Source organism: Polypterus senegalus, chromosome 14 (assembly GCF_016835505.1).
Source record: "Polypterus senegalus isolate Bchr_013 chromosome 14, ASM1683550v1, whole genome shotgun sequence".
NCBI lineage: Eukaryota > Metazoa > Chordata > Cladistia > Polypteriformes > Polypteridae > Polypterus > Polypterus senegalus.
Window position 1 is genome coordinate 53,148,251 of NC_053167.1, and position 24,390 is coordinate 53,172,640.

Genomic DNA, 24,390 nt, shown 5'->3' on the forward strand with positions numbered 1-24,390 from the left:
CAAAATGGTGCTGCGGTAAAATAAGATTGGACTTCGATGAATACACATCTAAGAAAGGAAGTAAAAGGAAGCTTTAAAACATGGATACTCAAAACACCCAAACCATTTTACAAAGCCAGGAGACAAATGGATCTCTGAAGAAACACATTTTTAAAGTGCCAATACTAATGTTGCTAGCCAACATCTAACCTGACTGAACGGTATCCATATTGTGCATGACATAAACTTTACATTTAATTTAACACGTCGCTGGTAAACAAAGTTAAACTGTTGTATTTTTCATTTGTTGCAAACGGCATACTTTGATAAAAATATTGCATAACATAAACCTGGAATAAAACAGCAATTTGCGGTTCCCCCCGCCATCATCATTTGCATCCATGCATCTACAAACTGCTCTGAAACAGCTGGCCTAACCCTGCAGTGATGTACGGTGGGAGGTACAAGGTGGCCAGTCTTTGTTATGCAGTTCATGGTGGCATCAGTGGCATGTATGCATGTACACATATTGTGATCAGGGTTCCTTCCCCAGCTAATGAATTGCTTCTTTGTTCACTTTACATTATTTTTTGTTGTCTTCCATTATTATTTATACACATAATATCGCTCTGCTCCATTATAATTTGCCTAATTATGTGTTATCTGTTAATGTTATTCCATTTAGTTATTATGTAATATCTGCATTATCTAATGTTCCATGTATTTTGTGGGTGGCTCCTTAAGAGTCGGGGCTACCCATCCATCACTGTTAAGGGACCTCCCCCAGCCCCATAAAGGCAGGCTGGGAATTCAAATCTGAAGTGCTTCATTTTGAATGTGCTCTGGTAGATTTTGGTGGGATTTGTGATTTCGGTCTCAGATTTTCAACTACAGGCTCTCCCGGGGTTGAGGACATCTGAGCAGATTGCCTCAATTCCATAAATCATCTTCTTAAATAATTCTAATTCAATAAGCGGTGATAAATCCTGCCTCACAACCGAATGCTCTCCTTTTCCTGTACGAATGAAGCGGGTCGGTTCTTTGACAGCAGCTACTTCCACTTTGTAGGAGATTACGTGGTCTGATTGGTCAAGATACCACTTTACTGTCTTATAAGTACAGCTAATTAAAATTTGAGTTCAGCTGATTCACAGCAGTATTTTTGTTGCTTTTTGTTTGGTTTTATGATAAACTAGCAGAATACCCGCGCTTCGCAGCGGAGAAGTAGTGTGTTAAAGAAGTTATGAAAAAGAAAAGGAAAAATTTTAAAAATAACGTAACATGATTGTCAATGTAATTGTTTTGTCATTGATATGAGTGTTGTTGTCATATCTATATATATCTATATATATATCTATATATATATCTCTATATATATATATATCTATATATATATATATCTCCTTTGGGGTGCGAGCAGCTGTTGCTGGGGGTGCCAGAATCCATCGAGGAAGAAAAAAAAAACAAAAAAACGGATATCTCTTGCTCTTACATGCACTTACTGTAGTGCTGCGTGTGTATTATGAAGTATTGTATCTGTTCAAGTTCTATTTAAATTTTAAATATAAGTAATTTTTATTTAGTCGACAGAAATATGTTTGGTAGGAATGAAAGGTAAATTTAGTCATCATTGCATAAATTTGTCTTCACCACAGAAATTTAAAGAGTAAATTCAACTTACATTCCTACCAAAGATATTTCTATCGACTAAATAGAACCTACTTATATCCAAATTCGAGCTATTGAGCTGTCGCCTGCCTGCCTGAATAAGTCACCCTCGCTTCGCTCTTACTTTTTTATCGTTCATGTAATCATGGCTAGTCACGGAAAAATTAGAACATGGAAGGAGGATCATACTGAGTATGGCTTTACCAAAATAATTATTGATGGCGAATAAAGTATCCATTATTCATAAAGCTTCAACTGGTGATCTTTTTTTCTGCGTTAACCTCATATTTTTTCATAATTCTCAAACCAAGGGGGTGCGAGGGTAAAATGAATTGGGAAGCGCTGATTTATATATATTGAATATATTGAAATAGTTTTACTGTCAAATAATGCAAACAATACGCGGCACGTGTTTCGCCCTAATTCTGGGCTCATCAGGCGTACACACTCACTGCACCCCGTCTCGGGAATCGAACCTCGGACGTCAGCGCTAGAGGCAAAGCCTCTTGTGTTGCACCACGGTATGTGTTTCGTTTATTTAACAGTATGTAGATCGGGTGTGTATATATATATATATATATATATATATATATATATATATATATATATATATATATATATATATACTCCTGTAGCCACAATAAATGCCTTTATTTTATAGACAAACCAGGGATGAACAACTTCCTTTCTACTGCAGCCACAGCCACGACACACATAAAAAACATCAATAATAACTCATAAACTTGCAATATCATTTAGGAGAATCGCAACATTTTACTCACCAAAAATTCGGATTATTTGTAAACAAAATCCATCATCCTCTGTTTCCTCAAAAACAGTTCAATTACTCTGTCGTACGGATTATCGGAGCGCTTCAGTTCCATCAAAACCTCACTTTCATCTATCTATCTATCCCCATCGAAGCTAATGGTGAAAGGCGAACCCACCCTATGGTATTCCTGGCATAAGTTTGAATTCGCTTTAGGGCTGAAAATGTCCGCTCGACAGAAGCAGTGTACACGGGAATGCTCACCGCCAAATATACCAATGTGAACAGCCGCCCCATGCTCTCATTCAGATTTTTCTGATGAAGGAAGTCAAGGAGATCAGTGGGAGATTTTCCTGCAAAATCATCCATAGCATACATTACAGTCAGTTCCGTTTTTAGCTGAGACAGATCCAAAGGCGTTCCATGGCTGTTGTGTTAAAAGTGTAGAAGGCTGCATGCATGAAATTTTTCTTGTATTCCTGAAAGTTTTGGGGCTCGAGGAGCGTGACAAACATCAGGTTTTCATGGTCTTTCCTTTATTTAATCCGCAGGCTCTCCGCTATTTTTTGTTCCTTTATTATGATTATAGTTATTTATTGATTCCCTTCTTTGGCTGACTGCCTGCCCATATAAGGCACTCTGCTGTTTTTTTGTGAGGCAGCCTTCACACAGCTTCTCCACTGTTTTATAAACAAACGCCATATAAGGCCGTAATTTTTCCTTGCTTCGCCAACTAAGCAGCCTTTTTATTTAATCCACGGGTTCTCCGCTGTTTTATTGTTGGGCGCTCTTCCTTCTCTTCTACATACTGCGGTCACAGTCAGTTCACGTGATTACGTGGGAGGCGTGATGATGTCACATGCAGCTCCGCCCCCCCCACAGCCATCGGGCTAACGTCCATTACAGTATATGGAGAAAAATAGGTTCCAGTTCTGACCGTTACGCGTAGAATTTCGAAATGAAACCTGCCCAACTTTTGTAAGTAAGCTGTAAGGAACGAGCTTGCCAAATTTCAGCCTTCTACCTTCACGGGAAGTTGGAGAGTGATGAGTGAGTGAGTGAGTGAGTGAGTGAGTGAGTGAGTGAGGGCTTTGCCTTTTATTAGTATAGATAATAACAAGGTATTGGATAAAAATGAAATTGATCACAACAGAACGTTCTATAAAAATGATAATATGTTAAACTTATTTATTTGTAGCCTTTACTTCAGATTACAGGTATCACCGACGAATCATTTGAAAGCTCATTTTCCGCTCTTTCGTTTTTAGCCTGAACTATTGTGTAGTTAGTTATTCAAGCAGTTTAGAATGATGGATATTTTGAAAACACTGGTGACATTGTGGCTCATTAAGTCGGATCACAGTCCTGTTTTTCTATTACAGCACCCTTGAACGATGCTGCCAAAGCGTAAATCCATTGCAAGCGCTGGCAATGCATCAAAGTAAAGGAAAACAATCACCAAGGACCTAGAAACTCCAGAACCGAAAAAGGTGTCGACAAAAGAGTTAGCTGAAGTGTTTTGTCTCATTGAAACAGGGATGGGAAAGTTAGAAGAGCAAGATCCTAATATAGTCACTGAGGCCCTCGGCTGCTATGAAGCCATTTATGATGAGAGTACAAACCGCCCTTGATGCCTACTTAAAGAAACTGACTTAGCAGACCCAGGCCATTTCTCTCCAACAACTGGTCCATCGTTTTCTGCATCGTCTAATTAATAAAGTTATCATAATGTTAACTCACAAAGGAGTGTTAACCTTTAATAGTTATCCCTTTTCTTTTTTTTGTATTTGGAAGTGTTTGTTAAGTGTTTTATATGCACAGTAAGGCAAACATTTGACTAAGTGACATTTGGCATGTATGTGTTCCGACTTACAAACTCGACTTAAGGACACACAAAAACATGGATCTCATTCTTAACCCGGGGACTGTCTGTACTTTTTGCTTCTGTTACATCATTCCTGTGGATTTTCTATTGGAATTGGTTTGCTTTGAATTGCCTCTTAGGCAAGTCCTTTTTGCTTATTTTTAGCTCTTGTGAACAATTTTGTTGTATTGTTCCTGTTTCTCTGACAAATCCTCCTTTTATAAAATGTCTTTGTTGCCGTGCTCTGTATAAGCCAGGGGCTGGTGGTAATCCCTTCCCTTGTAGGGTATTCTGAGTGTTTTTTTCAGGACATTTCATAGTAAATAACTATTTTGAACTTTGATTTTGAAGTGTATTTTGGCCTGCTGTAGGTTAAAGCTTGACTGCCTTCTGCTGAACCCCCTCTGGCAGGATTCAGGCCTACTTCCCTAGCTGTGCTCCACTTTGACCACATTGTGGGATAATTCATTAGACATGTTGCTCAGAAGTGATGCCAACTGACTCACAGACATTTACTGAATGATTGAATATTGGATTTAATTTGTGGACAGGCAGATTTTAGATGTAGGACTTTCTGATGACAACACATATATACAGATGGTGAATTCACGTAAGTTCTTACTTCATTTGAATAGACAAAGTTTCACATCACTACATCAATAATGGAAGATTCTGTTTTACCCACATAAGCTAGCATGTAAATGGAATATTGTTAATATTCTGCTAAATTTCCAATGTGGCAACAGAATGATCTGAGATCGTTAAAACTGTTAGACAGATGAGATCACCTGCAAAGAAAGGCTATGAGGCGGTAGGTAGGTATTTTATTAATCCCAAGGGGAAATTCACATACTCCAGCTTTTATGTCAAAATGGGGGTCTTAGTGTATGTGGTAACATAAAGAAACTGAACTGAGATACTTAAGCCGTAAACAGAAACATCTTAGACATTTTTTTTCTTTTTGTGAGCATTATCAGTTTTTTCCTTTATTTTTTGTGTGAACTGTTTGCTTTGAAATACACTAACACTTTTAAAATTATGACACACAATTTAATTTTTATCCTAAAAATATTAATGATGAAGCCTTTCTAGAAGCTGTATTGGGAATTATTCTGGAAACCTTTGAAAAACTACAGACAATTGTAGGTGGAACAGTCTTGTGTTTCCCACCTAAAAGTAATTCAGTAAAATGTTATGAGGGTAAAACAGACAGATAGTGGTAATTTCATTTTTATCAGCTGTGTTCCTCCTGTTTGTACCACTGGGTTAGAACTCAAGGAGTATTCGTAATCTGCACATTAAACTTTAATCGGCAGTAATACTACAGCTTTGATCTACAGGGCAGAATTCCTCCATTACACTTTCACATGACAACTCGTCCCTTCTGGCTCTAAAATCACCAAATTCATATCTTTCATTAAGCAGCTGTACGGTTTGAGCAGTAAAACGAAGACCTCCATATGGCAGGCTCCCCTCTGGAGTGGCCTCTCTCGCACTAATTGGTGCCTTTAGCCCTTAAACTACGTCTCCAGGAAATCATCACAGAGCCTTAAGCGGCCCCCCGGCCTCACTAGTTGTCGGCCTTCTCTTTATACTGCTTTCCCTCTGCCTTTGCAGTCGCTGCTTTTTAAAGACATAGGTTGCCCTCTTAAGCTCACTGTGACAGGAAGGCCAATTCTGGTCACACTAAAGCATTAAAGTCACTGCCTGGTTAAAATGTCACCAACTGCTTGAACTTCGTGTGTATACTTGTGGGGGAGACAGTGGTTTTATCCTGTTTATATAAAAGGAGTTTAATTCCAGCAGGCAGACAATTAAAACCACAACACGCTGAGCCTTCATCAGATGTCCCTCACCTCTTACAGGTGCCAGTGCACTTTGCACTCCTTTTACAGCCAAATTAGACACTCACAGACAGGCAGCCTCTTCCTCAACAATTTTTTTCATGCTCGAGTTGGCCTGATTGAATTTTCTCCTCTTCCTTTCGTTTGTTGAACTTTTAGAAATTATTTTTTTCCACAAATATCCGTTACAAAAAAACAATCATTACTACAGACAAAAAGAGAAACCAAAGCAGTCCAATCAGATGTACCCAAAGTTATCCAGTCTCGTATTGACTGTCTCTGGATCCTATGTTAGTTATGGAGGGCTCTCTGTGCCCCTTTCCTGCTCCTATGGCCAGTTTATTTTAAGGGCAGCAAGTGTTGAAACTGGTGAGATATTTTAGGTCAGGCGGACAGAAGTCTCAAGGTACGGTAGCTGGAAAGTGGCAAGGCCTTAAATTGATTAGAATAGCATAAAATGACCCTATAAGCCTGCAAACAACGGGAGTTTAGTGGAGATGTTGGCAGGGGACTGGCACACTTATTTTAGGATTAACTCTAAAGGAGGTCAGCATTTAAAAATGCGTTTTTTTTCTAGCTTTAGGTAATGTAAGAGTTCCCATTATGGAGTTATGGAGGCCGTATTAGCATCCTTCCAGTTTGGCAAGTTTCACTGAGGAAATCAGAGCGATTCTTTCACTGGATAGTCGAATCCCATCTGATAAACTCCAAACACTGCTGTAAGAGGATGTGAGATGAAAGCAAATCCATCACTATCTGAAAAATAAGAAAAGATCGGCTCCCTCTGTCTGGGACCCTAAACTGCAGCCCTAAACCAAGTGCATTTAATAATGGATGGACAGATGGATGACTATTTGTATGTTGAGCTACTTTTATTAAAAAGTCACGCAACAGCCAAGAAACTAGAGATGTATTCCTGCTGGATTAATGGAAGACGTTTATTATATTTACAAGGACCAGGGAATACGGCACGACGGAGTACAATTATTCCATATCAACCTGCTTTCATTTACATATGCATTTAAAAAACATTTCAACTCTTCATACTTTTTCATTTTGTGAGAAATGAAAAACTGCAAAATAAAAGAAAGGGAAAAAAAGAAGCAAGCGCACAATGGCAGAATGCAGATGAATTGCCAAAGTACTTCAGACAATCAAATCAAAAAGAGTATACAGAAATCAGATCAGTGCCTGGACAATGTAAGATTCCATGCAGTAAAAAACATTTCAGTGTCTCCAAAAATCAATGTCAATATGACAAAATATTCAGAAATAATAACCTGAGATGGAAAATATATCAGGAGTATTTTCTTCGTCTTTCTCCAGTTTAGGATATTTCTTTTTTTTTTATTTAACCCTAAGATATTAGCATCAGTTACAGTCTCCTGGGTTTATTACAGATCAAGACGTCTCAGTAAATAGAAAAGCAGAAGAACTACATGTGGCTGGATAGGCAACCTCATTACTAGAATGCAATGTCACCGCTCTGACGGCTTCTTTGTTTTCAGACTGTTAAGACTCTGGTACAACATCAGCATGGAGTCCTAAAGTGTGGTGAGGCGATGATACGCTCGGCTACATGTTTGACTGTTCTACGGCGATGCAAACAGTCTCTTGTGTCCCGTGTATGTATGCGTGTAGTGGTGCAGCTCTATTAGCAGGTATTTTCAAAGTTTATTTCATTCCGATCTTGTCCTCAATGGCCAAGGGCTTCTTTTCAATGCAGGGCATGATTCTCAGTTTTCGTATCTGAAGTCTGTCATCCCTCCCAGAGGCGTCCCGGATCAGCTGAGGTGAGGAGAGCTGTCAAGTGAATGGATGTGCTACGAGAGATTTCCATAGGAGGCTGAAAAGAAAGAGAGATGAGAATAAGTAATTTAAGAAATGGAAAACGGATTGGGGGCACTTTAGAGAAGAACACCTTATACACCCACAGAGTATACCCAAGCATCTTATTTAGCTGTATGACTGAGTTCAATGAAGCGCAGCTCTCACAGTTGATCAATATGATATCTGCATGTATTCCATGTGTCTTTGGAACGGCAGGTGCTATATGTACCTTATAAGAAGAAGATTTTAACTTGGTGTGCTGGTTGAGTAATGCGAATGTCAGGATTTTACTAACCCACTTAGCCCATTATGGCATTAGAAAGAGCTCTGGATGCAAGCCAGGAACCCTCCCTGGATGAGCTGCTCTTTCATCATAGAGTGTCTCCACTAATGGAGGACCAGCCTGAGCCTGGCAGCTGATCTTACCTGCACAACGCTGGCATGTGGGAGCAAACCCTCACGGGCATAGAGAATGTAATCCACAAAAGCAGCGGTGGCAGCACTAACCACCACAGCATGACTGTGTCACCTTTCAATTTTTCAGCATACCTATCTATTTGTGGAACCCACTTAATTCAAAATTCTGGTCATGGAGCCTATCACTGCAATGTGGGGGTAATGTGGTCTGACAGTGCAGGCCAGCACCCTCACACACACACACACACACACACACACACACACATTTACTCACAGCAGTCGACAAAAGCAGTTGGTTGTAATGGAGCATATGATATGATATTACAGCTCATAACTCAATATTTAAATGGCTTTTGACAGCATAACCAATAGAGGCTAAGCATCACAATACAAGGGTCAGGGGCACAAATTTGGCTAAAGTACAAAAACCAGTGCGGTTTTCCTTCTGATTCTGATTCTACGATGTTCAAAATTTGGAGAAATGATGACTAGCATGGCTTCTGTATGCATGTCTATGGAAACCCAAGTGCAACAATAACCACTGATAAAACCGACCCGTCTTCTTCAAACAAGTTGCATCACGTTTGCCTTTCCAACGGCTCCAGGCCTATTGCTTTTTGTCCAGTTTGGTCCAATACTCAGTTCCATATCTTTTGAAAACAGTTTGACCTAAGTGCAATCATAACTGCCATAGAAATTCTTTAATTGAAATGGGATTTCTGCAGTCTGCTCTGTTTAGTAGTAATAGGACCAGGCCTACGGATTTGACCTAAGGTTTGTACAAGTAGTTTTTGAGATGTATAATTTATTTAAATATACATCTACTCGCAGACAAACTAAACCTGTACATAGTCAATGAAATATATAAATGAAGATAACTGACAGCACCAGAGCACATACTGCATGCATGATGAAGTGAAAGAAACAAACACACCTTGATCTGTAAAAGTCGGTGTGCACAGAGGCATTAAGCCCCCCTGCCTCAGTCTCTCTCTCCTGAAGAACTTTCACAGTCCTTTGCTTTGTTTTTTGTTTTTGCTCGCAAGTCATTCTAAAAGGCGAGTCTTATTGTTTGGACACTTAGCTGTGTGCACCACCTTCTCTTAAACTGCAGTTGTTCATAAGTCGTGCGCCACACTGGTGTTTGCCATGTTGCCCAGCGCCAAGCTTCATCCATGGCCTCAAAATGGTGCTTGCTGCTTGTTGAAAATTACAGAGAGTGGTAAAATATCTGAAAATATTAGAATGAATATCTTTGAAAAACAAAACTGAACAAACTCTGCAGGTGTCAAAATCAATTCTTACTAGTAAAAATATAATGTAACGCTGAGTGGGCTTCTCCACCCCATGTACCCACAGTTGCAGTAGAAAAGAAGCATCCGGAACTTCAGTCTGGCTAAGTTTGAGCAACATAATTGGCAAAGCAGAGGGGCAGAGCCGGGGGTACAAAAACAGAAGGAGTACCACAGGAGATTCAGGAGAACAGCGGAGGCAGACCAGCGAGAAACGGGGACAATAACGGTACCAGCTAGAGCAGCGAGCGAGGCAGTAGGCGCTTGTGATTTTCTTGTATTTATGGTGTGCCTGGGACCTTCACATTGGGCTGATGAGAGGAGGATGCACGATAGGGACTGCGTTGCATTACTTAAGTTGGGTGCACTGGCATCTGCCTAATGCTTACCTGGTGTCTTGTGTGGTTCCCTCAAGGATCGCTACTATACAGTATGTGTTTTTATGTCAGGTCATTTAAAGATGCCATGAAGACATGGTTTTGGGGTGCAGAAGGAGCATTTTGTTCTGAAAACAGTAAAACGTTTGTTTGTTGCTAATGTCAGTGTTGATAAAACCTCTGTTTCAGTTTAGGGAGGAGAAAGCCCTTGAAGTGCAGACACCTTATGCTGGGGTGACAAAAGCTCCTTTGTGCCACTTTTCAAGGGAACACAATAATTCTGTTACTGAAAAGTTGACTTGTAGCTGCTTCACATGTAATGCAAACTACATCTTGAAAGGCAACGGCGGTCCCTAACAAGTTTTAAACCATGACAGCGCTAATTTGAAAGTACGGGAACACTGAACCTTCATGTCTCATGGTATGTCAGTATAAGGTGGGCTCTCAGAGTGAAGACCCAGCAAGGCATTGGCTTCATTGGAATTCACAATGAAAATCGTAAAAACGACCTTGGAGACGTTCAGCAGTTCAATGCCAACGCAGTGTGCAAGGTTCTGATATATTTAGGGAGAATGTGACAGAAAACTAGAAATCCCCCTTACCCATGGACAGTTGAGCCACAACCTGCTACGGCATCTGTCACCACAGACCTTATGTAACGGGAAGTTGAGAGCTTGGTAACAAACAGGAAATTATAAAACTGGCAACATTGAAAGCATGGTTACAATAATTAAATTTCAGGCCAGCAAAAATGTCAGAGAGCAGCCTTTTTATGCGGGTCCATTTGACAGAAGGATTTCTCTCCATATTGCATCGGTGTGGTCAGCCCTGGTCTGACAGACGTTTATACCAACTAAATTCAAGCTCACATTTTGACTGAACTTTATATATTTGCAATTTCACAAGTTAACAATAATGTGGCTTTTATGCCTCTTCATATTTCAGTAACAGGCCTTATGCTGACATAGCTTTTAACACTTGAACAGCAGATCATCACCTAACACTTTCTTATTACATTTTTGGTCACTTGTTTGATTCAATTTCTCTACTGTTTACTTATCCTTGAACTGCCCATTACTAACAAGGCATGTTCATCATAGAATATTTTTTACTCAAAACTAAGAGAAAAAACTAATGGATATGGCTAATCCATATCAGTCCACCGAATATTTTTAGATACCCCCAAAAAAAATCCACACTGATGGGAATGTTTGATGCAGCAGGATTCAACTCAATTTATATTTGTGTACTGCATTACTGCATTAAAATTATAATGTATCAATAGTAAATTATTAAACCTTACAAAATTTATACTCTGTTATACACACACACACACATTACACTAAACACAGAGGAAGTCAGAATAATCTCAATGATTCACCCAAAAAATCTTGACAATATGAAGTTCATTAACATTATAACCAAGACATACCCAGCTGACAACGGAACAAATTAAAAAATCACAGTTCTAATGAGCGAGGCCAAATGGCACAACAGAGTCAGGCGAGTCCATTCAATGACACGCCATTAACAGCAAGCTGTGAATTCTAACTAAGTAACTGGTTAGAATGAAAAATGGATGAGCTGTTGCCGGATCTTCCCCATGTGATGAGACTTTTCTTGCGTGCACCATGTGGGAGTCAAAAATGAAAAAAGAAAAGGCTGCCGAGAATGATGACATTTCTAAAAATGTGTGGCAGTACAAAGGACCCTCAGAGCAGCAAAGGCGATGCAAGAGAATGAATGACAAGAACAAAATGCCCCTTCATTACTAGGCTTCCTTTCACAGTGAGTGGAATCATAAATAATTTACAGTGTCGGAATATGAACAGGGTATTCTGGCTTCAAGAGAAAGAGATTAAAGAAAAAAGGTCTGGGCTTTAAGTAGAAGAGCACATTGCTGAGTTAACTGTAGTAATGAATGACACCACTGATACTGACTTTCCATGAAACAATTTTGGATTTTTTGAGAAATGAGGTCTAAATATAGATCACCCTTTTTAACAAGTAATGAGATAAAATGCAGTTATGGACGCTTAGTAAAACAGAAAGATACAATATTGAATCATTGACAGAGCACATCATTTGATCTGAGCTGATAACAGAATTCGGGTTAGAGTGGTCTGCAGGTCATTCTAACAGCGTGAGCCACAAGGCAGGCACCAACCCTGGACCGGGTGCCAGTCCATCACAGGGCACACATCCACACATGCTCATATTCCTGCTCACACAGGAGCAATTTGAAATCAACAGCAAGCCTAAAATCCAGGACTCTGGAACATTAAGAACATCAGAACATAAAGAAAAATTGGCAAAGGAGATGAGACCATTCAGTCTATGAAGCCCGCTTGTTTAGCTAGTAACTAAGCTGTCCCAATATCTCATCCAGATTTTTCTTAAAGGTTCTCCAGTTTTCTGCTTCAAGTAAATGTCTCTACAGTTTGTTTCAGATTCCCATAACCCCTTGCATTGAAGAAATGCTTCCTGGCTTCAGTTCTAAATGTACTTCCCCTCAGTTTCCACTGCTGTATCTCCTCCAGTACGTGATTCACTCTTCAGCTGAAAGAATTCCACGGGATCTGCTTTATCAGTGCCATTGAGGATTTTAAATACCTGGATTAGGTCCCCATGTAGTCACCTCTGCTCGTCGAGTCTTTGGAATATGGGAGGAAGACCCAAGTAGCTGAAGAAACACCCAGGCAGACAAAGGGAAAACTGAAAGTGAATGGCAGACAATGGAGCATTGAGGCAGCAACACTAACCCCTTTGACACTGCGCAGCTCTACTACAATTATGGACCTTATGTAATTTTAAAAGTCACAGTAAATGTGATGGCCAATATGAAATTCACATTACTCTAATGATTCAGCATTTAATTTTAAGATTGTCTTCCCTTGCCTTTTATTGATGTCATTCTTCTTTCCCTTTGTCGAGACTGAATCTTATTTAGTACCTAAACGATTGGAACTGTGTTTGTGATACATGGTAAATTTAAAATGGTCCCCTTAGTCTTTATCTCACACTCTTTCACAGTCATTCATAAACATCCAAATAAAAAGTAGTAGTTTATTGGTAAAGATCGCAGAGTCAGTTCCCATTGAAAGTTATAAGGTGTGTAAGTAGTGTGGCTGTCTGCAGATGCTTTGAGAAGACTTTCCATTTCCATCAGACTGGCACAGTCACTGTACATCATTACAGAAAATACAAAAATTGGGCCCAGACCACCACTGCAAACAAAGACTCTGAAGTTGCTACACTGGTGTTACACGACACAACTGCAAGTCAGATAGCATGCTGCTTGTTTAAAGAGTGTAGCTGAGTGTCGTTGCCTCAAAAGATGTCAGATTACATAGGTAGGGGCCAACAGTCTGCACAGTTCATTACAATTCCTCAGCACAGTTTCAAATGTCCCATTGTGCCATGAAAGTATCATGAGGTTGACATATTTTAGTAGCCAACCAATGTGGGGTATCTTTTTGTATTTTTCCACTTTGTTGTTGACATTTACATATGTTGACTCCAACCTTCCATGAGCCACCCATTGTTGTGTGTGAGCCTACTATTAGGTCTTTAGTTCTTGTAGATGTGATGGGGTCTAACTGAGTTTACCTTGAGCTTGAGAAATGGGAGTTTGGAGATTTTATAGCAAAAGTGCGTGGTTTGATGATGCTTTTAATAGGCGTTTAGTCACTTCATTTATTTAAAGTTCAATGGAGGGTTGTCCCCATAAAAACTGCCATAAAAAGGATGTAACAACAGGCTCAATAAAAAAAATCTACCAGCAACAATGTCCTTTCCCCTTGTTACCTGATTTAGAAGAGTTGGAGTTGTTAGCTTTTAAGTTTCCAATGCACTTTTTTCACAAGCTAATCTAATGTACAGAATTGAATCGATTGGCTGTATGCTGAACTGGAATTGTGAACAAAATAAGGGTCTTCTACTCGTATTATGCCAATAACTCTCATGACACATACTGGCAAATCAATTGAGAAGTTTAAGCCATTCTCAGTTGCAAAGAGAAAAATAACCTCTGTATCAAACGACAAAGCTCATGGAGGCCTTGACATCCGATACTTCATTCATTACACAAAAGCCCAATTATAACACTCCTAAGGTATGGCAAATCAACAACTCAAACTCTTTTTAATCCAGTTTAGTCCGGGGTCAACAGACTTCACCATTTATCCTGCAGCATTGTGCACAAGGCAGGAAACAACACTGGACCGACCAAGTTATACACACTCTGGCTAGTTTGGAACACAAGTTAACTTAACAGAAACATCTTTATAGAAGGAAACCAGTAGTAAAACTGTCACCCACTCCTTGAATGGCTCTGGTGAGCTGGGAGGACCAGCAGAGTCCTTTAACTTGCTAAAGATATGCGGCTTGTTGCGAGAAAGGTGCACTGTTAAAAAATACAGCAAGTCTCAGAGAGAGAAGCCATGTGTAGAGTTTCATGTCAAGCAAACTTCAGCAAAAGTGTCTTCTGCATAGCAGCCCTGCAGTATTGTCTCCTTCAGTAGGCTTGCTCTTACTGCAGCCAGATTTTCAACCTTTGCACATCTGCACGAGTGTCTCCTCATTTCCTCAATGCTAGAAAAGGCCAGTAAGCAGTACAGTCTGCATGTGCAGCAGCGGTGGAGTTGGAAAGGGGGAGAGCAGCTGTGGTTAAGGGCGGAGGGTACGAATTTTAATTTTGGCGCTGTAACGCTTCTGTTGGCCTTTTCCAGAGCAATTAATCAACTGAATGTGGTGCCTATCCCAACAACGTTAGACACAAGGCCAGTGCCAACCTCAGATGGTGAGCCAGTCCATCACAGGCCACATTCATGCACACATCTCTAGACACATATCTTTGAGGTCAGGGAGTAAAGACCCACACAGACACAGGGAGAATGTGCAGACTCTACAAAGACAGTTATAGTAAAACAGAACTGTAATAACTCTCCATGAAACAAACTGATAGAAGGTATCTTACTGAAAAGAAATACTGTATAGCCAAGATCAAAAAATCTAAACTGGGAGCGTAAGGATATCTGGGTTACTTAACCTTCTAATCTGAGAATTGAGGATATTCACTCTAAAAGCACATACATGTACATTCATACTTTCTCATAAATTACACCATGCTAAATCTACATTAATGCTACAAATAAATCAAAATAATTGTTCTGCCCTAGAAGTATGTGTTACTGCTCTTCCTCTGCATTTCCTGCTTATCTAATGGCACTTCAGCTTTTTCTTTGTGGTTGTAGTCTGTTTGTGTGGTTCACTCAGTTAACTTTATCTTAATAAATGGCGCTTCCATTAAATAAACCACACAATCACAATCAATGAAAACACAAAACGCATACAATATGTACCTACAACTATAGACTATATATATTTGCTTTAAATAAAAAACTTTTCAAGCACCAGCAATGAATACTACAATTAGCATTACAATACAATAAAGGTCTGCCACTTGGAATTTTATTAATAATACTAACGTCTCCCTTCCACTCTGGAGTCCCTTTAGTAAGGTCAAGTGGGCTTGCTTTATTAAATTGCAAATACCAATAAGTATTTTGTAAATTTTATTTATTTATATGACAAAACATGAACATTTTAAAGAACCTTCATAGGGTCATATTTTCACATTGCCCCAGTGTGGACAAGTTAATGTCTTACTGGTGGCCTGGTCACAATGTGTCATTTAAAAATTCAAATCAGAGTTAAAGCATGAAGAACACCATTTGTACTGCATCAGGTAAGGCATGCTAGTGCAGTGCCTCTGGAAAACTACCTTATGTTAGGGTCTTAAATAAATACTTTACTGCTGCTGCTCCTCACCCTTGAGGTTTCCATATAAACCTAAAATGGAGGAGCACAAGTCGATGCCTGCTAATATTAAAATCCAACCTGTACATTCAAAGGTGTCACAGAAAAGTAAACACTGACCAGGAACTACGAGTGTTTATGCTCACTGCTTTTTAACTTGGTCCTTAGTCCTGCTTCTGTTGGGACACAGAAAGGTTTGCATTTGGGTGCCAGGGCTGGGTTCAAAAGGAGGGCTACATTTTAAATGTACTTATAGCTCAAGTAGCATGAGGAAAATAATCAACAGCCAATAATGTCCTTTGATTTGTGCTTACTATACTATTTTTATGTAAGTACTGTACAGTATATAAATGTGTATGTTTGTATTTCTTGCAATCTACTTGAAGTTGAAGACTATATGTGAAATGAGAAGCACAATATAAATTGTATCCAAGAACAAATGAACAGATTAGCTGGGGTCCACTGCCATGTGATGAATCTGATTTTCTGGGATCTTGTTTTTAGTTCATTTCATGTCTGAACTGTTTTATATTTTATGCTTGTAGTTGTTAATCATTTTCATTGATACGCTGACAGCATCATTTCAGTACCATCTTATGACTCTAATTGTTCATGCTTGCTACCATTTTGAGCTTTCCTTTCATGGACATGGCCATAATGTTTAGTATTTCTATGCAAGCTGCCAGTCACATATTGTACTTTGTCACCAAACCTTTATAAGATTGCGACACACAACATCTGGCATGTGTGTATTGAACTCACTTTAAAATCAATTTGTTTATCCAAGCTACTTAGAGGAACTTAAACCAAGGTTGTGTTAGGACATTTTGGCAACATTCTTTGACTTATGAAGTTGATTTATGCCATTATCTGTTTCTTTTTATTCAGTATCCATCCTCTGCCTTTAAGTAGCGTTTATTTCTTGCCATACTCTTTGTAATTCATTTCCTGGTTGCAGCCTTCCATTTACTTCTCTCCAGTCTCCATCAGATCATAACAGGCCAGTCTGTGCTGGAACTTTACAACAATAAGCAGGATGAGAGTTGAAGATGTAAAAAAAAATGACATGTGACCTTCATGTCACATGACTGGCAATGGGCATAGCAACCATAAACAACAAGGCTGCAGTGGTGCGAAGATAGTCACAAAATGAAAACACCCATACAGAAATCAAAACACAAAATGACATCACTACACTAATGGTACAAATCACAAATAACAAGAAAAACGTTTTTAAACATGAAACAATCTAAATCTCAGGAAGCCAAAACCCCAGATTCATTACTAAAAAACACATTATTTGGAGCTTAGTAGCTGAACGAAATGTTAAAATGTAGCAATGGACAAAGTTATAAAACAGGCATCAGATACTGGCTGGACTTGTGCTGCTCACACTGACTGCTTCAGTCTTCTTAGCAGATGTTTTCAGAGGCGAGCCACCTGGTGGGACTGACAGTGGACAAGAGGACAGTCGACTTCCTGCTTTCACTAAGGGGAATTGGAGATTCTTGCTCTGATGGTTTGCTACTTTCAGTGTCAACATTTAAATTCAATTGAATTACAATTTCCATCTCTATTGCTCATGTGTGTTTTTGTAACCATATTTATGGGTTGTTTTTTTATTCCACACAAAAAGTTACAAGTAATAAGACTGTTTCTCCAGGAACAGTTATGTCTCCACTGTTAATAAGGCCATGAGTGTCGTAATCTTAATGAACTGTACTCTCCATTTTACTTCATACACAAAAGTCTTCGGAAAACTTTATACCATTCAGTATCATTCAAAGTCAAGTGCTTCCTTACCTTGGCTGAGGAGCTGAAGATTTCGCACTTCTTCCCGAACCTGCAGTTGCAGCACTTGCTGTAGAACCTCCTGCCGTAAGGATTCCTGTACGATTCCCATTCGTTCAAGCTTCTCTCCATTTAGTCTCAGCAGGGCACGTCCTAGAGAAAGACACCAAAAAATTGTTGACAAACCAAATACAATCTGCAAGCTGTCTAATTTTGGTAGTACTGTTTATGTTTACTGCGGTGGGCTGGCGTCCCGCCCAGGGATTGCTTCCTGCCTTGTGCCCTGTGTTGGCTGGGATTGGCTCCAGCAGACCCCTGTGACCCTGTAGATTGGATATAGCGGGTTGGATAATGGATGGATGGATGGATGTTTATGTTTATAGTTTTTGCATCCACGTAAAGGGTCCTTAAGCTTAGAAAACAATGGTATGATCTCATTTCCGTAAAAGAAAAAGGAAGAGACGAGGATCTAATAGTTATTAAATCTCTTGAGGGAAATAAATAACAAGAACTGTTGCAACTGGAATTTTGGGACGAAAGAAAATACTGGGAGAATAAAGCAAATGACAAAAGTTTTCCACATATAAAGCCAGCTACTGAGGAACACTGTGACAAGCTAAAATATCAAATGTTGAGCTAGCAAGAGAAAGGCACTCTACTGGACTCAAAGAAATTTGGTACTACATATTTTCATACCATTTATGTTCAAATATATTATTATGACATGTACATAGTAAAAAGAAATTCTAACTAACATCTTCTAAACACTAGTGACTGTATTACAACATAAACAAAACACAATGAATACAGCACCATACAGTAAGTACAACATATAAGACATGAAGACATATAAAAGAAACATGTTAAATGGATTGTCAATGCTAAATTGGCCCCGATGTGTGTATTTGTGAGTGTGTGTGCAGGTCTTCTATCTGGGGTGCTTTCCTGCCTTGTGCCTGATGTTTGCTGGGATAAGCCACTTCTTCTACTGCCCTGCTCTGGATAAGCAGATTTAAAAAATGGATAGATTGATGAATTGATGCATACAATTGTCAGTGTTATTGGCTGCTGAGTAACTTTATGACCTCTGGATAAAAACTGTCCCTGAATCTTATAGTTTAAATACTAAGAGAATAGATGAATAGAGGGGGAAGACAGGTGACTGTGCAGGAAGGCCAAGACCTTTAATAATACAGTTTGCTTTCTAAGGCAGTACGTATTTTATATGTACCAGTAATATTCTCTGCCTCCGCAGTGCTTTATGCCCTCCACAGAGCCGGTGCTTTTGCCAGCCTATGCAGGCTATGAGTATGGACTCCACTATGCATCTTGAAACCTCAGTGAGCATGCTGTAGATGAAGACATCCAGGCTTTCCTCAGTTATCTACAGAAATGAAAACCTTAACAGCTTCTCATTTAAAATATAAATGATAGTGTGGTCTGTCTTCTTCATCTTGATGTCTCTGACTAGCCCCCTTGGTTTTGCTGATATTAAGGGAGAGATTGTTGTCCTGGCACCTCTCTGTCAGAAGGTGAAGAGATCACACTTGAATGGTAAGTTTAGTATTTCTCAAGTTGAAGTTCATTTCTTCACAAACATGATATGTCTGCATTTGCTGTGTGAAACTGTGTTATAAACTTGAGCATTTTCTATAAATTAAAAAAAAATCTTGCCCACATTAGCAAAATAGCCTAATGGGGATGTGGGGAAAATATTCTTTAAAATGTATACTCTTAACTTCAGAGAACAGTTTAGTGTGGCAAATGCATCCCAAGTTTTTGAACAAATAACTTTGACTTGAAAAATATCAAAGTTATCCTGTAAATGGTACATATACATGTGCCTTTTTATTTGATTTATACAATAGTGCAATACTGCACAGGCTAACATGGGAGTGCAGCTGGAAGCATTGCTGTGCATGACGTGAATGTAATTTTAATCGGTGACTCGAGATTGGGCCAGTTTAAGTGAGTGTGACCAGCAATGGACACCTGGATCGGTTCCTGATGCCCTAGTGATGCAGTTTGGTAATGGAAAAAAGGAAGAACAGTGACTACCATTGACTTTTATGTGATTTAGAAAAATACTGTAATATATTAGATTAATGGAAATTCTACAAGGAAATAATGACTGGCTCAATGAAGAAAATCCATATTTAGACATTCTGTTTAGCACTCTCAGTACTGTAGGCTACTGTAAGTTTACATGAAGCAAAGTCTGCTGACAATTTCTAAGAATCATGGCACCCCTGAAGTTCAAACCTGAGTATCCATTTAGATCTGGATTTCTTCCTTTAGCTGCTTATTTATCTTGGTATTCAGAATACAAAAACATGTTTCTCAAATTAATTTAGAATAGATTCTATAAGCTAATTTAAGTAGATGATTTAATGTAATTTCACAGGAACAAATAAATAATACAGACTTGCACATACTAAGAGATTACAAATTTATTCAAAACCTGTATGCTACGGGTGCTGTAGGAGTTCAGAACTGGCTTCTTCTTCTTCAATGGAGGTAACTGAACTGGTGTGATGAATGACTTTAATGTACTGTTTTAGACAACTCATCTTTAATGACTTATACAGCACATAGCATATTATGGGCAATGCCCTGCAGTAATAAGAACTGCAACTTAATGGTTGGAAGTTTTGCTTTTTTTTTTTTTTACCCATCCATCCATCTAACTGTTTTCTAAACCCATATTTTCTGAATCTACGTTTTCATTACTGGATCGTCTATCCATTTTCTAAATCTATTTTTTCCATTACACTGTCACTCATCAATTCATAAAGCCTATTTCTCTATTACAGGGTCGAGGAGGCAGACCTGAAGCACACCCTAGTTATTATGATTAAACACACCGACAGTGTGAACTGGTTTTCCTAATCACGCTGCACAGCAAAGTCCCTGGGAATTATAGTCTGTTTTGAATCCTTTTGGATGCAAAGAGTCTGCAGTTTCCTAATTCACAGCTTTCAGCTCTATCATCATTTACAAAATAAAACATGCTGAGCTAGGCAGTATCACTATTTGTTGAAGTTCAAATAAACTTCACACTTTTTGAATTAATTGTGAAAATGTAATAAGTACAGAGTGGAAGAATATAGGCAAATGAAGTAGTGTATGATGTACACAACGTTTTTTCCTGTTTATTATTTACTGTGTCTTTGGCAAGTGTTCCGATGCAAAGCAAACTTTAATTTTTAAAAATTGATATGCATCAGTTTTACATCTGAAACATCTAAAGGAGAAGCAATACTCTGTGCACGTGACGATAATATGACCCTATAAACCCATACAAAACAGAGAAAAACTAGAGAACTGATAGAATAGTACACAATATCCATTACCATTCCATCATGATGCAGCCAGTATTTAGTGCTCTGTTACTTTCTGCGAACACAGCTGACCACTGGTATAATGTGCCATCACTACAAACTACATGGGGCAAGTAACATATAAAAAAATCACAATTTCTGGGTGAAGTACTCCTTTAAAAGTAACATGGAGATGCTGCCCACTATCTCAGCATCAGTTGTAAGGAAAAACGACTCCCGGACATGGCGCCGGTTAAATGATGTGTGTGTTACACTTCTAAGAGTAAAAGCATTCTTCCTGATTATTTGTCATCTCTGGCGTACCTGGTAATAGAATGGTGGCCCACTGCTAGGGTCTCTTCCCATACATTCAGTGGGTCACTTAGCATGATGCTGACACTCAGACCAACTCACTTCAGTATTGCGTTAGCTGATCACGCACAATTCAGAAATAATCACTTTTCTACATGCTCTGGTTGGGAAACTTGTAGATCTTTCTCCAGCTTTTAATGACTTTTTGCAGTCATAAAATGTAGAATGGAAGTAAAGTGAAAAGTACAGTCATTAATCTTGATGAAGCTCTTTAATTTAATCTGTCTACTGACTGTACATTGTCAACCTTCAAATCATTTCTAGTCAGTGCAATTAATATATGTCGCTGCTTGCATGATCAATCATTTACATGCTCATTACTATAAATCTGTTTTTTATGGCCATAGATGTTTTCCACATCATGAGCTGGTCAAAAATTGGGAGGCAAAAGTAAAATTTAAAATGCATTTGAAACTAACTTACTCTGTCTAATACTTAAAGAATTCTATTTAAATTCCTTATCTAACATTTTAAGCTTCCCCCTATTTCACTCTCCATTATATCTCAATATTAATATCTGTGGCTGATTCTGTACACTGCTTTGAGATGTCATGATTTTTAAATTCACCTAGTAATAGGTATTGACATTGTATTGATTAATGATCACCAAATAAACAGCAGGCAAACAATAAAATAAAATATCTAAAGCACAGAAACACACAGCAGTACTGAATGGCAAGGAGGTGCTGGTACACTCAGCCCTAAGCTGACCCTGACCCTTCACTCCTTTGCTATGTCCATTGATGGTAAACATTTAAATGTGCATCTGCTTCTGGTCAAGGCACAAGGAGTTTAAGTGTGCTAGGATCAAAGCAGTGTGCAGTCCCAACTGACAACAAACCTGAATCTATTCTTCAGTAACGTTTTCACTTTCCTTGGCTCAAACGTCATCTCCTTCTCAGACAAAAGTGCTTTTATTCAGTCCAGGCTAATGAACACAATATGAGTGAACTGACTTTTATTTTCACTGTCAATGAACTTATAAGGAGTGACATACATGTTGTGACGGACAGCCGGGTCCCATGCCCGGCAGGGACGCCCCTGCTGCTTCTGTTCCGGGGGAGTCGCCATGGGCAGTCCAATACCTCCCGGGACGCTTGGTGGCAGCCTCCCTGGCCGACGATGATTCCCCAACCGCCCGCAGGGCTCCATGGGAGATGGAGTCCTCCACAGCTTGGTTGGGGCCCAGCATGGCCGCTAGGGGGAGCTACCTGCTTCCCACAGCCTGGCTGGACGAAGCAGCCCCACCCGAAGTTCAATTAGGACCAGGTGTTTAATCCCCTGGAATGCTTCCGGGTGGGCTATAAAAGGCCCCAGCCACCACCACTCAGAGAGCCAGAGTTGGGAGGAAGAAGGAGACGAAGCTTGCCTGGGAGGAGTGGTGGAGAATTGTGAGTTTGTGCTTTGGGACTGTGTTTGGGACTGTGTTGGGCCTGTGGGACACGGGGAAGGCGTGTGCCCACGGCTGAAGAAAAATAAAACCTATGTGTTTTTGTACACGTTGCCTCTGCGTGGTCTGTGCCGGGTCGGGCGCTATATAGCGCTTTTTACATCTGGCGTAGCCGACAGGATTCCGGGCCGTCCATTTGGACCGACCTGCATAAAAATTGTGTAACGGCCCTGCACAACACCTGGGGGCACGTGTAGCTCAGCGCAGGAGCGCACACCGCACCGCAGTGCCGAGCGCGCCCCCGAGGCAGAGAGCGTGCTCTATTGTGAGTACAGCGCTGAGAGCGCCTTTGACTGCAGCAGGGCACGCCCCGACGAGCGCGCCACCGAGGCCGGCGCGAGGCACGCGCCTGCACGACTTGCCGGCGGACACGCGCAGCACAGCGCTGAGAGAACGCGCTCGCAGCTGCAAGCAAGCCAGCCAGCGCAGCACAGCACAGCACAGCGCAACTGAGGCCGCAAAAAAAACCACCTACAGGCACCGCGCCATGGGGAAAAGAAAGCCGGGCGGACACAGAAGCCAGCCTCCAGACGCCGGCATGCCGCCCGCTCCACGGGTCACAACCGGAGGTAGGTGACGGGCTCAAGAGGGAAGGGCCACGGAAGGGTTTTCAGCGCTTGCGCCAGCCTACCTCCTGGACCCCGAGGGACGAACCACCTGTTGGTGGGCAGATGGCCTCTGTTCGTGGCGTGACGGGCGCAGAGAGCGACGGGAGAGCGAGGCTGGTCTGTGTCCTTCCCTTTGGGCCGGCCAGTCAGCCGGAGGAGGAGAACCCGGAGGAGTTTCCCGATGCGGTGACTCAGCTAGAGGAGCAGGAGCTCCTCTCCGAAACAGGTAAAGGGGAGTGTGTCAGCCGCCCGCCGAGGACAGTTCGCAGGCGGGGGTGACGGACCTTCTCCCCGAGCCTCTCGGACTCCCAAACGGACCTGCGGAGGGTCCGCAGGGTCTTGTTGGCTCGCGGTCGGTGGGAGGAAACAAGGGGACTGCAAGTCCAGCGCCGACCGAGCGCATTAACTTTTCTTGGGCTGTAGAGGAGTTGAAACATGTTCTCCTTCCTCTGCAGTCCATAGTTAAGGTTTTTCAGGTCCTGCAGGAGACGAAGGAGGACTTGACTGGAAGATCGGCGCCCCGATGGCGGCCGCTGTTAAATGGCTGGAGAGACGGGGGGCGTCAACCTCCTGCCTGCAGGACACAGCGGTTCAGGTAGGTGAAGCCTGGGCCGTAGAGGAAAGGGGCGGAGCGCAACGGCGCGGATATGATCAGTGCTGCTTGCCAGGTCGCCCCGCCCACTACACAAGACGCCGCCGTGTGGACCGATACGGTGGCAGAGGAACGTGTGGAGAGGCAGCTGGTGGATGTTGGCTGCCAAACAACCCCGCCCCTCTTCCTGCACCGGTCTCGCTGTCGTCTAAAGGGGTGCTGGCGGCACAGGGTCTCCCTTCTTCCCATAAGGGGACCCAGACCGTCACTGCACCCCAGAGGAAGAGGAGGACCCGGACAAAGAGGTCGGGACTCCTGACAAGGTGCAGCGTAAGCCCGTCAGTGCGACAGTACGGGAGGGCTACACTGCGGAGGGGCGAACACCTCACAAGCCCTC

General features: G+C 40.9%; 1 protein-coding gene across 1 annotated transcript in view; it reads right to left on the minus strand.

Moving 5' to 3' along the window:
• Window positions 1-7,043: 7,043 nt before the first annotated feature.
• The window catches only part of samd10b (sterile alpha motif domain containing 10b), a 254,590-nt gene continuing 237,243 nt past the window's right edge, over window positions 7,044-24,390 (minus strand). Inside the window, exons 4-5 of the mRNA XM_039734849.1 lie at window positions 17,664-17,804; window positions 7,044-7,970 (exon numbers count right to left, since the gene is read on the minus strand). Of these exons, the coding sequence (XP_039590783.1) occupies window positions 7,948-7,970; window positions 17,664-17,804 (164 nt within the window). The 3' untranslated portion in view covers window positions 7,044-7,947. The remainder of the gene's footprint in view (window positions 7,971-17,663; window positions 17,805-24,390) is intronic.